This window comes from Prinia subflava, chromosome Z, assembly GCF_021018805.1.
Source record: "Prinia subflava isolate CZ2003 ecotype Zambia chromosome Z, Cam_Psub_1.2, whole genome shotgun sequence".
Classification (NCBI taxonomy): domain Eukaryota; kingdom Metazoa; phylum Chordata; class Aves; order Passeriformes; family Cisticolidae; genus Prinia; species Prinia subflava.
Genome location: NC_086283.1, coordinates 97,906,590 through 97,920,042, shown reverse-complemented (window position 1 = coordinate 97,920,042; position 13,453 = coordinate 97,906,590). Strand labels below are relative to the sequence as shown.

The following is a 13,453-nucleotide window of genomic DNA, read 5'->3' as shown; positions in this document are numbered from 1 at the left end:
TAATACAGGAAATAGCAGTTCTTAGACTGGACCATGTAAGCTGGATTTTTCAGTAAAAAGTGTATTAATGAAAATTTAAAGTGTGTAAGCAGATTAGAAGGCAGGAGGAGTGGGAGTGAAAATGCATATAAACTTTTAGCTTTGTCTGTATGGGGATACGTGATTAGAACTTTACTATTTAACACTAAACTTAAAAGAAAAGTTTGCTTACTGAGCACTAAACTTACTTAATCTCTCTTAAGTCCACATCAAATTACCATGCCAGGAGATTCGGAGTGCGTGCAGCCATGCCTGGATTTATTGCTAAAAGGCTATGTCCCCATCTAACTATAGTACCACTAAACTTTAAAAAATACGGAAAAGTGAGTAAAGAGGTAAGTCTGAAAGTGGTCTCTGACCAAAAGTGAATGTGTCCTCTTAGACTGTGTCAATAACATCAGTTCTAGATAGTATGAGAAGTGATAATGTTAATATTAAATTTTTTGGTAATGCAGCTTTAAACATAAGTCTAACAAAATATTGATGCTTTTGGGTAAGGAGATAAAAATGCGTTGCACTTACCCACTCTGGCAATTCTACTGAAGTTAGTAGTGATGCTGATAGGAGTTTTGAAAATCTCTTGAGCTTTATTATTCTTAAAAGTTCAAAATCATGGAACATAATCTAATTACTAGGTAGTTGCAAACACATAGGAAACATGGAGATGATAATTTCATGCCACGCATAATCATACTTTTGAATACTAATTATTGAAGAGAAAAAGACCATTTCTGACTTAATTAAAAGCAGATTAATTGTTTTAAAATGAAGAGATTTGATAGAGCAAAAAAATAGGGAAAAATCATGTTTTGCTTTAATGGAAGTAGTTTTAGTTAGTACCAGAGGAAATAGTTATGATACCTACAAGCCTGTTAAAAAAAAAGAAAAAAGAAAAGAGGTCTTTTGTACATTTAAAATCAAACTAGTGTGTGATGTGAGTCTCATGAATTTAATAAAATTATGTCAGACTTTCTTTATTTTTATGAAGTCTCAGTCCCTTCAAAAATATAAAGTAAGATCTTGGTTTATTTTTTTCACTCCGAAAAAAAGAAAAAAGCATATATAAATGTTCTATATTTTAAAATGGGTTTGAACTTAAGGATCTTGGTTTTCATGATGTGTATTTCACAATGTGAGTTTCATTTGTTGTTTGATAGGGTAAAGTATTAAAGTATTAGAGACTTGGCTTGGTCTGGATTTTTAGTTATGTTTTTCTCTTGGGATTTGGATTGAAAATACATAAATTTATTTCATTTTGTCTTTTAAAGTTTAGTAATGAATCCTATCTTTATTCAGTTTCAGAAAGATGAAGTGCATATACAAATGTTGCAATACCTAAGAGGTTGACTCAAACTGGTAGGAAAAAACATGATACAGTCAGATTTTCCACTAGGTTTAAAAAAAAAAGAAAGATAGGAGAGAAGGTAGACCTTTTATTTTGACCATTTATTTCATTTGTTTCCTTCTAGAAAGATGGACTTAACACTAAAGATTTCCCAGCAGGTTTAGCCTTTGGTGTTAACCACTGCTCTAAAACATTTTCTGTAACTTCAGTATAATGTAATTTAAAACTTGGGATTTTGTTGTTGCTGGTGTTTTTTTTAACCTTTATATATCTGATATCTGACACACTGAGCCCAGAGAAGTGCATCAGTTTATCTGCTTTACTGAGTTTCCAGTTCCCCAGAGTTTCATCGAGATGGTTTCTGTAGGTCAGTGAACCTAGTGGCTGTGAAGTCCTCACACACTTATCTTAGTGGCCTTTGCTGTTAAATACACTGCTCAAAATCTGTTTTGTTCTCACTTACTAGTAAAGTCTTGCTGCTTGGAGAAGCATTACTGGAATTTCACAATATCCAGAAATAATTTGGACTGTCAGTATCTTTAATATTTATTGATCATCTCGAAGTTTCAAAGTACATTTGTTCGTGTCCTAATTTTATGTCAAGATCTACTCTTACAGCAACAAAGCTTTGACTTTTCACTATGTGTTTACCAAGGTAAGAGAAATACTGGCTGAATATGATCCCAATTTTATGCCTATGGGCCTAGATGAAGCCTACCTGAACATAACAGAGCACTTGGAGGAAAGGCTGAACTGGCCTGAAGAGAGGAGAAGGTTCTTCTTTAATACAGAAAGCACTACAGGAATAGGTAAGCAAATTACTCACTTCTTGTGAGGTCACCTGACACTGAGACAGTGTTTCTTTTAGGGATCTTAGGCAGAACCATGAATTATAGTGAGAATGTAAGCTTTATTTTCCCTAGTAAGATTTCATTATTACAATAGAAGAGAATTTTGAAAGCCATTCAAATGGCATAGGACTTCTACAAGCAGAATCAGTACAACACAATCTGTAAGTAGCAAAATAAAGAATTTATAGTACAGTACAACCTGGACTGGGTGGATTGCACACAGTTTGCTGTATCAATGTAACAATCATAATCTAGACTCAAAAATCATATAAAACAACATGAACCACTCCCTCAGTCCTCAGAGGAAGCAGATGAAGGCAGAGGTGTCCCTGGCCATTGGGATGTCCCAGGTCTCACGGACCAGTGACAGCTCTGGTCTGAGTTCCTCCTCAGGACCTGTGAAAGGTGGGATTAGAGAGACTGCTTGGGGCTGCAGGCAGGCAGTGCTGTGGGGCTGCAGGCAGTGCTGTGGGGCTGCAGGCAGGCAGTGCTGTGGGGCTGCAGGCAGGCAGTGCTGTGGGGCTGCAGGCAGTGCTGTGGGGCTGCAGGCACTGCTGTGGGGCTGCAGGCACTGCTGTGGGGCTGCAGGCAGTGCTGTGGGGCTGCAGGCAGGCAGTGCTGTGGGGCTGCAGGCAGGCACTGCTGTGGGGCTGCAGGCAGAGCTGTGGGGCTGCAGGCAGGCAGTGCTGTGGGGCTGCAGGCAGGCACTGCTGTGGGGCTGCAGGCAGGCAGTGCTGTGGGGCTGCAGGCAGTGCTGTGGGGCTGCAGGCAGGCACTGCTGTGGGGCTGCAGGCAGAACTGTGGGGCTGCAGGCAGGCACTGCTGTGGGGCTGCAGGCAGGCAGTGCTGTGGGGCTGCAGGCAGGCACTGCTGTGGGGCTGCAGGCAGGCAGTGCTGTGGGGCTGCAGGCAGTGCTGTGGGGCTGCAGGCAGGCACTGCTGTGGGGCTGCAGGCAGTGCTGTGGGGCTGCAGGCAGAACTGTGGGGCTGCAGGCAGGCAGTGCTGTGGGGCTGCAGGCAGGCAGTGCTGTGGGGCTGCAGGCAGTGCTGTGGGGCTGCAGGCAGGCAGTGCTGTGGGGCTGCAGGCAGTGCTGTGGGGCTGCAGGCAGTGCTGTGGGGCTGCAGGCAGGCAGTGCTGTGGGGCTGCAGGCAGTGCTGTGGGGCTGCAGGCAGGCAGTGCTGTGGGGCTGCAGGCAGTGCTGTGGGGCTGCAGGCAGTGCTGTGGGGCTGCAGGCAGGCACTGCTGTGGGGCTGCAGGCAGGCAGTGCTGTGGGGCTGCAGGCAGGCAGTGCTGTGGGGCTGCAGGCAGGCAGTGCTGTGGGGCTGCAGGCAGGCAGAGCTGTGGGGCTGCAGGCAGTGCTGTGGGGCTGCAGGCAGGCAGTGCTGTGGGGCTGCAGGCAGTGCTGTGGGGCTGCAGGCAGTGCTGTGGGGCTGCAGGCAGGCAGTGCTGTGGGGCTGCAGGCAGTGCTGTGGGGCTGCAGGCAGGCACTGCTGTGGGGCTGCAGGCAGGCACTGCTGTGGGGCTGCAGGCAGGCAGTGCTGTGGGGCTGCAGGCAGGCAGTGCTGTGGGGCTGCAGGCAGTGCTGTGGGGCTGCAGGCAGGCAGTGCTGTGGGGCTGCAGGCAGGCAGTGCTGTGGGGTTGCAGGCAGGCAGTGCTGTGGGGCTGCAGGCAGTGCTGTGGGGCTGCAGGCAGAGCTGTGGGGCTGCAGGCAGGCAGTGCTGTGGGGCTGCAGGCAGCTCTGCTGTGGGGCTGCAGCTCCCCAGTGCTGCAGCAGGGTCATCCACAGCACTGGGCTGGGTGGGTGCTGGGACAGGCAGGCGTGCCAGGAGTGATGTAACACAGCAACAGAAAATGGCTGCTTGTCTTGTGAAATGGCATAAGACATGGTGACCAAATTACATGGGATTGGGAGCAGGGGTTGCCAATCTCATAAGCTTCATATGAGCTGCACCCATTGAAAGTGTAGCTACCTAAGTCCTTCCATAATTTTTCCTCCCATATCTCCCTCCCTCTCTACCTCCAATTTAGTTAGTTTACAGGTTAACTTTCTCTACTGCTCACCTGTGAATAGAATGTACACTGAAAATGACTTGGACTTGGAGCATTTCTTTTCTTTTGAAGTGAATAAAATGTTTGAAAGTGATGCTAGGTTTTCTAAACCAAATGGTGTGGTTTAAGTCTGCATTAGAATTCAGCTTGATAGTTTTGGAAATAAGTAGCAGGAACACTGCAAGATTTTAGTAATGTTCAAGTTATTACTGGATTTCACATGGCTCTGTAAGGTGGAGTTGGAACCACATCCACTATTGTGTATCCACTTGAGAATAATAGAAAAGAAGTAGTCATACAAATGGTTGAATGATGCACAAACTAGAATATTTATACGATCTGTATTCAAAATTTCTAACAATTATTAACAGGATAATCAAGCGTACATTACTGCAGAAAAGCATTAATAAAATAGAAAGCAACAAACTGGCATAGTCTTTACAAAATCAGTATCACTGATATGTAGTCATGTGCTTCTTCACACTTGCCTGATACCTTTGTTCCTCTGAAACACAAACAAGTGCTTAGAATGGGAAACTCTAGTAGGAATGTTTGTAGGGTCAAACAAAAAGGGCTGCTGACATTATTTGTTCTACTAGGACTGCAGTTGGAAATGGGAAACTCACCAGGCTGATCATTCTAGAACTGGATATTCCAGAACCCTAATTTTATTTGGAGAATATTGAAAAAAATTCTGTGGAAGAGAGCATCAGGCCTTCAGTCTCATATAAAACTTAAATAATGATAAAATCTTGGTGGTTTTGCTACAGCAACAGGCCATTAAACCTTCTGCTTTTCTGAAAATTTTGTCCAGTCTACTAGCCAATTCCTCCAATCTTGGCCAAGCTCTAATCATAGCAAAAACAAAGCAGATACATTTCTCTGGTCTTTAAACAAAAAACAATGCAATTGCTTTCTTTAAATAAAAATAGAAAGAAATAAAATTGGTTATGAGTGGTAAAGCCATTGAAGAAGGAAATCAGTCTACATGGATGTATTAATTGTTTGTATTTCTGTCTAACTTAGATAAAGATGGTGTGAATATGTCTGCCAAATTTAACAAAGATGAAGTCTCTTCTTCACCAGTGCTGTTTGAAGACAACACACCTCCCATGGACGATGACCTTCAACAAAGAGGTCTATCAGTGGAAAACTCAGTTGTCTTTGGAACTTCCGCAGAGGAAGTTGTGAAGGAAATTCGCTTTAGGATTGAGCAGAAAACTCGACTGACTGCTAGTGCAGGTATTCAGATACATATGAATAATAATTAAACTTTGTATTTCCATAATGTCTTCTCCTTTCATCTCAGAGGGCCTTAATTAAGAATTTAGCCTTGCCACAGCATTCTTCTGTTACAAAAGAAACATGCTGTCTTTGAAGGTCTGCAAAGAATGTGACTTCCAATTATTTCAAGAGATGTCATGACTAGCCAAGCCACTACTGTTTGTTTTCTTTTTCACTCTTTTTTAATCACTGAAACAGTTAAATCATCTTTTTGCTTCTTTCTACTTGAAGTAAGAGTAAGCAGTGAGGAAGAATGACCAGTGCACTTGAGCTAATCTTAGCACAGGTGCTTTTTCTAGTGCATCATGTAAACCATTTTTGTCAGACAGTGGGTCTTAGTGAAATCTGTCACTGATTTGTAAACTGGTGTTAGTTTGAATAGCAGATCTGTGCTGTTATGTGTTTCTAACTTCCCACTGTTCCTTGCTTAAAACAATGTCAAAATTCATTAAAATGTTAATCCTAGAGAAGTAAATATATGCTGAAATTAATGAACTCTTGAATAGCTTTTTAATGTTTACCAATCAAGTTGTATGTGCTCACTTCAGACAACCCACCTTTAAGTCTCAGCTATTTTTATTGACTAAAATCAATGTATGTCTCTAGCCCACTTAGTTTGGATGCCACCCAAACTGCCTTATGAACCAGGTCAGCGAGGCCTCAGGCAATGGTGAGCTTTATGAAGCAGCTGCAGAAGGTCAGAGAAGTGTAGAGTGTAAGCAGAGGTGAATAAACAGGTAGTAAGAAGAAGCAGGATGAATGTATGTTCTCATGAGTGACGGCAAAATAACAGTTTTGTTTACTGAAGTTTTGTCTTCTTAAGGATAAGTTAGTGTGTAGAAAACAAGCATAACATTTGTAAGTGCAAATAGGGGTCTTAAGCCCCAAAATTATAAGTGATTAGAAAGGTAACTGAAAAGATACTGATAAGCAATAATAAATAGAGTCATTTGTACCATCTCGAATAATACATTATATAAGTGAGCAAATGAAAATTTAGACCTCTGGGGCTGTAGGACAAAGTTATTCTTTCTTTTGCTAAGCAAATCCCAGAGTTAATTATAAAAACAGTTACTTTGATAGACAAGAGCCATCCCTCCTAATTCCTCTTGTTTGTGAAATATATATAAATTTATAAATTACTACATTCCAGTGGTAGCCCACAAAATAATGAAATTTGTTGATTTTTGTCAAGAAAATCTTCTTGGTGAAGTGCAAGAAAGACAGGTCTCCTTTTTACTAAGAGTTCATTGTAACTACCATTGTAAGCATTTTCTTTCTTACCATAATCACCATCATAAAAATGTTGACTCATGTAGCTGATGTTATTTTTAAGGACTGGGTATTTAATTCCTCTTGACATACTAGTGCTTGCTTGTTGTCTTACCCTGACCATCTTAAAATAGGAAGTACACTTTATTTAAGTTATATTTTATCTGTTACATGTATTTATGTTCTTTCATGATGGTCATAAAATTTCTGTGCAGAATTGTATCAAATCTGGTTATCAGTTATTGTAATTCTTTTCCTTATTTTAGCCTTTGCCAAGTATATAGGCTACTCTTTGGCTTTTAAATATTGGATACTTGAAATTAAAATTTATCTTACTTTTTTTAAAATTACCATGGTGTTTGTTTATTTTTAAGGAATAGCACCAAATACAATGTTAGCAAAAATGTGTAGTGATCGCAATAAACCTAACGGCCAATACAGAATTCCTCCTGAGAGAGCAGCAGTGCTAGACTTCCTGAAAGATTTACCCATTAGAAAGGTAAGAGACACAGTGACATTTACTGTTCTGTCATGCAATGTTTTTATGTTCTGGAAGCAATATTTCTCTGAAAAGATAGAGTTTTCTAGATAATCTTCCATGTTGTGTTTGATTGAAGTTATTCTTGGTAATGCATCTACAAGCGGAAATTTTCCAATATGACGTTACATACTCTTTTCTAGGTGCCAGGTATTGGAAAAGTAACAGAGAAGATGTTAAAAGCCCTTGGAATTGTGACTTGCTCAGAACTGTACCAGCAGAGGGCGCTACTTTCTCTTCTCTTTTCAGAAATATCTTGGCGCAATTTTTTGGATATTTCCCTTGGTTTGGGCTCAACACATTTGGAAAAGTAAGCCACGGGGGGTTTTTTCCTTCTGTGTCAACATTTTCTGAATGTCTCCTTGTGTATGTTACATGCCGAACATATTATTTAATTGGTAACTATTATAGAAATATGCTTGTTTAATACTTTTTTTTAAAATGTCTGATGCCAGTTATCGTTGTACTTATGTCTAAGATACAGTAGCCATACATGAAAAAACGAAGGTTTGTACAGCCATGTCTAAATATGAAATCTGAGAAGTCTTGTCAGGGAAGTTGCACATAAGTGTATGTCAAGAAAGCAAGGTAGAACAACTTTATAATTATCAAAATAGCTGAACATAACTGCGATGTCCTAAGCAGAGTTGTGCACTCTCTTTTCTTCAAAATTAATAGACATTCATTGATGTTTATGGGTATTGGATTATAATGAAAATCACAAAGGTATTTGATCTTCTCTGGTGGTAAATAGTCAGGGAGGTTTCTGTGTCTCTTATCAGGATTACATACTTGTACTATCAACATGTGACTTTGGTGGAATAGAACTGAAGATTATTATAGCCTTCTTAATATATGTTCTTTTAAAGTTCACTGTACTTTAATGGCTTTTAGCCTCCTTTTTAGGATGGGAGAAGTCAGTCTTCGTAGTGCATCTATCTTTTCAACAGTATTTGTCTTTTCTAAGCCTGTCCTGGAGATAAATGTTCTTTAAAGAAACCTGAAACATAGCATTTTACTGTTTGTGTAACTAAGAGCCTTAATTAAATATTGATTAATTTTTAAAAAATATTCCTTTCCAAAGTACTGAAATTCTATTTTAAAATAGCTTGACAATGGTGTGATTTATTAGAAGTTCCAGAGTGTCTTACGTACTTCTGAAAGACCTATTTTGTGTTATATCTGTAACTTCTCTGACAATAATCTTCTGTTTTTTCCTTTTGATTACAAAATAATATATGTAGGTAGCAGTCTGAAGCCCAGTAATGTGCTAGCACAAATGTTTGTGTTGGTTTTTTTTCTATTCAGAGTTTAAAAAATACTTCAAAAAATATGCAGTAAGGCTGACTTGGTGAAGGTGACTTGATAAAAGACAAAACACAGTTTTCAAAATACTTTTTTCTATTAATATTTAAACAGATCTTGGATAGTCTTTTAATAATCGGTGCAATTTTTCTTCTTTTTCATCCTAGTTAGGTGTTTTACAGCCTGGGATATCTCCCAATACATTTTGAAAAAAAGTAGCATTTCAAAGGGCAGGGGTTTTATTTGTTTTAATATCTAAGAATTTTTTTTTTGTCAGCACCAACTTAATTTCAGTGATTTTGATGTAGAGAAAGCAAGCACTTAATATATTAACATCTGGGTCTTCAGTAAATAGTTCATGTTTTAGTTATTGTGTCTGATTACCTCTTTTAAGAAAAGATGACAATACCAAATTTGTTATTTCCAATACTTACAAGCAGAAGAATGACCTAAAATGAAATTGCTCTGAGGGATCTCCTTATATGCAGAAGAGGTGTTAAAGGATACTCAATTAAGACTAAAAAGAAAGAAAGCAACAAACAAAAAAAGCTTCAATACACTGCTTTTAAGCTGAGTAATCATTTAGACTGAAAGCAATCTATTTCCTCAGCTCCTCAGATAAAGGAAATATTCAAATATACATTTGTGTACAGGATTCTGGTAACTGTGCTTCAGTTATTGCTGAGACAGCATAGGATTTGTAGTTTTTCTTTTTAAATAAGACTTCCTCTGATATAAGAGGTGATTTTTGAGGGAATTAGTTGTTTGGTTGGTTTTTTAAACTTTTCTGTTTTTTAAAACAAGACATCTATGAGTGATATGTCTTTACTTAATCTGCAGGGGTTTTTTAATTCTCTTTTTTGAACTTGCTTAAACTTGATATACAAGATTTGAAGAAAAAGTTAACATCCAGACTTTATAGAAAAGACTGCTGTTAGTTATTTGAGATGTTTGGTTGACTCTGAATTTATTGAAAAGATAACATATCTACATCAAGAAAGTATAATTTTTTTTTCTCTTTAAAGGGATGGAGAAAGAAAAAGTATGAGCACTGAAAGGTATGCTTCTTTAATACTGAAAAAAATTGCATTAACCATTGGAAGCAATAGATACCAAGTAATGTATACTTCTGTTAATGATATCATTTCATTGTGTATTTATTTATAAACCCATATATACAACAAGCTCATTAAATCAGATTCAAGCTTGCATTATTTTTTGTCCTTGGCCACGAAACTCCATGGAGGTATTTTTGTCAGTTTGTGTGTTCTTTTGTCATGCATTTGTGCTAGTGCCTTTAATGCATCAAAATTATCTTCAGCCATAAGATAAGATAGAAATATATAGGACTTGAATATTCTTTATTTTTTAAGCTTAATATCAGTATCGATGTAGTAGCCTGCAGTCACATGTATTTCCTAACTAAAGTTTTTACCAATGTAAAATTGCTTAAGAAGGCAGTCAATTTTCTAAAAATTAGTTCTCCTAGGAGAATCTGTAAAGCACTGTAACAATTATCTTTATCATCGTGTGTTGTCTTAGAAGAGGTGGTAAGAAAAGATGCTTAGTCCTGTCATTTTGCAACTTAATAGCTGTAAGCAGCTTAAGTAAGCCCGATACAATTTTGGTACCATCACAGCTGAAAAATTTATGGCTTTAGTCTTGTGCTGCCTTGCAATTGGACAGTTATTCTGGGCATCTTTATAGTACCTTTCTGTGTTGCTTTTTTTTCTTTCTTTTTTTGCTTGAATGAACAGTTTTAGACCAGAAATGTTTACTGGCTTCTGAGATCATGAAATTGGTTTACATGGGGGAAGAGACAAACCTGAAATTGCATTCTCTCTGTCCTGTGCTTTCCTTTCCCTGGACTCTTAAAACTTCTCAATCACTGCAGTGTTGTCTGAATAGCATGAGTTACTCCTTGGATAGCAGTGTGGGACCCACAATTAAATACTCATCTCATTACTTTGGCAGCATGTAAACATTCTTAGGGGAATGTGAGTCATAGTAGAGGATGTCTTTTCAGTACAATCAGGTAAACCTGACTATAACTTAGAGATGTGAAATCCATTGTCATTTTATTGACCTTACATTTGTAAATATAAAGCTTGACATGAAACAGTGCATCTGTGAGACCTTTCCAAAGTGTATGCTGTCTGTAAGTTTTGCTTTTCATTTCTCTTAAAACCTTGACTAACTGAAGGTTGCTTTTCCTGTCATGTTATTACTAAAAAGGAAATGTTCAACAAAAAGATAACGCTGTAATATCCCTTCTAAGAAGCTCTAGCAGAGGCAGTTGGCAACATTTTTGGCGGAAAGATAGCTTTTCCTCCTCTGAGGCTAGACATAATTATCCTAGTTGGCATCTTTTTCTCAGCATCTGCATTATTTATTTCTGATACTTGGCTCTGATGTTGACTTCCAGCTTCTGGCTTTCTTCTGATATTATACAGTGTGTACAAAGAAGATTAAATACAAGTAACTTGGCTGGCTGTATGAATTCACTTACTGTTAGTATTCTGTCTTGCAAATACTTAAGCATTAATGACATTAAATCTGAATAATTTTCAAATAGTGCATGAAAAATTGAAAGCCAAATTATTTCATTATTTGAAGGGCCTTTCAAACATTTTGCAAACAAAATATTCCTATTAATAATCATTGCTCCTTGAAGTCAGAACTTGAACCTATACAACATTCTTCTGATTACAGTGTTAACTGTCTAAAAATACTTTTAGATTGCAGACACTGAACATACTTTAGGATTCATACTGAAAAAGATCATATTTTTGTCTTAGAACATTCAGTGAAATAAACGCAGCAGAAGACCAGTACAGTCTATGTCGAGAGCTCTGCAGAGACCTTGCTCAAGAGTTACAGAAGGAGGGACTCAAGGTATTTATATTATTCAGGTTACTTGCAAAAAGGCGCTTTGCACTCCAACAATTCTATGCAGCTTTAGTATCACTGCTTTCAGCAGCATCATACCCTGCAATCTATCATCAGAAGTCTGCTTTCTTTAATTTGCAGATGTTTAGAATGAGTTAGGCAGCATATTGTTGTTGTGGGAGTGGCTATCTAGCAATACATGTGGGGTAGAAATTAAATCGAGTTTTGAAACATGAAAAACTAATCAAGTTAATTGGCATATAAACATTTTATGCTAAAAGTAATGTTTGCAAGGGAATAATAGAGCTAATCACCTATAAGCCATGCTTTGGTCAATTGGGTAATACTAATGTATTTAAAACACTGTGTCTTTTCTGTATACATACAGGATCCAGGCAGTTTTGTAGTTTAAGAACTTAAAATGTGCCAAACTTGCTGACATATTATTCACACCTTTCAGTGGTATCGATAGTAGAAACAGTCCCTTCATTCCTTCTCCCCAGATACCTGCTTATTACTTGGAAAGAACAATTCATATTTTCTTTGAAGGTGTTATGGTAAAGCAAGGAATAACATTAAAGACCTAAAGGAATTGTTTTTAATCTTCTTCAGCCATAAAAGATGGTCTCAAAAGATGGCAGGTTGAAAGGGAGATGATGAGCTAAGGAGGACAAAGGGATAAGCTTACAAAAGCACCAGAACAAAGAGAGTGGTAGTTATTTACATTTGGATGGACACGATAAATCACACAAATGGTTTGGGAGGTCTGCCAGGGAAATATCTATGCCAAACACAAATACTGTGTGTGGCTGTGATAGCACTATGCAGGAGGAAGTAAGTTTTCTATGAATTCGTAATGGGGTATCTCTTTTGTGTTCTTAATAGTTAGGATATGTGGCACTGAAAATTTCCAGACGAGGAACTAATATTTTTTTAGATGGGGTAGAAGTTGTGCCTGTAGCCAAAACATGAACTCAGTTGAATGTGCACTGGTGGCAGATGGTCTGCTGAGAGCCACGGTCAATTGACCCAGTTCAGAGAATTCAACTTGGCAGAAATTTAGGGGCAAGTACAGAATCTTGCAGGCAAATTCTTGGGAGTGCCCCTTGCTGTGCACAGATAAGCACACGGTCCTGACGATGGCTTAAGTGCCCTTGTGTAGATGCTACATAATAATTGTTTCTGTGCTATATATGACATATATTTTAAACCTTTATTTTAATTGTATTTCTTTTTCTAGGGTAGAACTGTTACATTGAAGTTAAAGAATGTGAACTTCGAAGTTAAAACAAGGGCTTCAACTGTGCTGTCCTCTGTTTCTACTGAGGAGGAAATATTTACTGTTGCTAAAGATTTGTTAGGAACAGAAATTGATAGTGTTGCTCCTCACCCTCTACGGATAAGACTTATGGGTAAGATATTTTATAATCATTCTTCCTTTTCAGAGTTAGGAAATCTTAAAGTATCTTGAAATAACACACCATAATTTAAAGTAAAACTGGTATAAATGCTGGTAAAAACTGGTATAAATCTATTTCCTGGGTAGTTTTTGCAATGTGAAACCGATCTGTGCTGAATAAGTGGCTTAGGACATTTTGGTAATGAGTGCTGAATAGTGACTTAGGAAGTTTTACTAATTGACGTTGTACTTTTTTTAGCAACAACAATCATCATGACAGTAGAATCTGGATTCACAGCAGTGGTTAATTTTGCTGCTTTAAAAAAGCTTTTAAATCTGCTTTGCACCACAACAGCAGAAGTGCTTACTGATCTGAAAGCACAGTGTTCCACAGGAAATGGGAATATTTCTGACAACACAGTAAACTCTGTGTTTTGACCCTAAGATGTGTGTTTCAGGTGCTTATGCATTCTGCTTGAAAC

The 13,453-nt window shown here is 38.3% G+C and overlaps 1 protein-coding gene across 7 annotated transcripts in view; it reads left to right on the top strand.

The window, feature by feature from the left end:
• Nucleotides 1-13,453, top strand: part of POLK (DNA polymerase kappa) — a 37,505-nt gene that overhangs the window by 19,300 nt on the left and 4,752 nt on the right. For 6 of the 7 annotated variants that reach the window (XM_063423342.1, XM_063423343.1, XM_063423338.1 and 3 more), the window contains 8 exons: nt 243-374; nt 2,040-2,193; nt 5,311-5,526; nt 7,215-7,339; nt 7,522-7,688; nt 9,709-9,741; nt 11,482-11,578; nt 12,813-12,984. In XM_063423342.1, coding sequence (XP_063279412.1) covers nt 243-374; nt 2,040-2,193; nt 5,311-5,526; nt 7,215-7,339; nt 7,522-7,688; nt 9,709-9,741; nt 11,482-11,578; nt 12,813-12,984 — 1,096 coding nt within the window. The remainder of the gene's footprint in view (nt 1-242; nt 375-2,039; nt 2,194-5,310; nt 5,527-7,214; nt 7,340-7,521; nt 7,689-9,708; nt 9,742-11,481; nt 11,579-12,812; nt 12,985-13,453) is intronic. The other variant, XM_063423344.1, reaches the window with a different exon arrangement.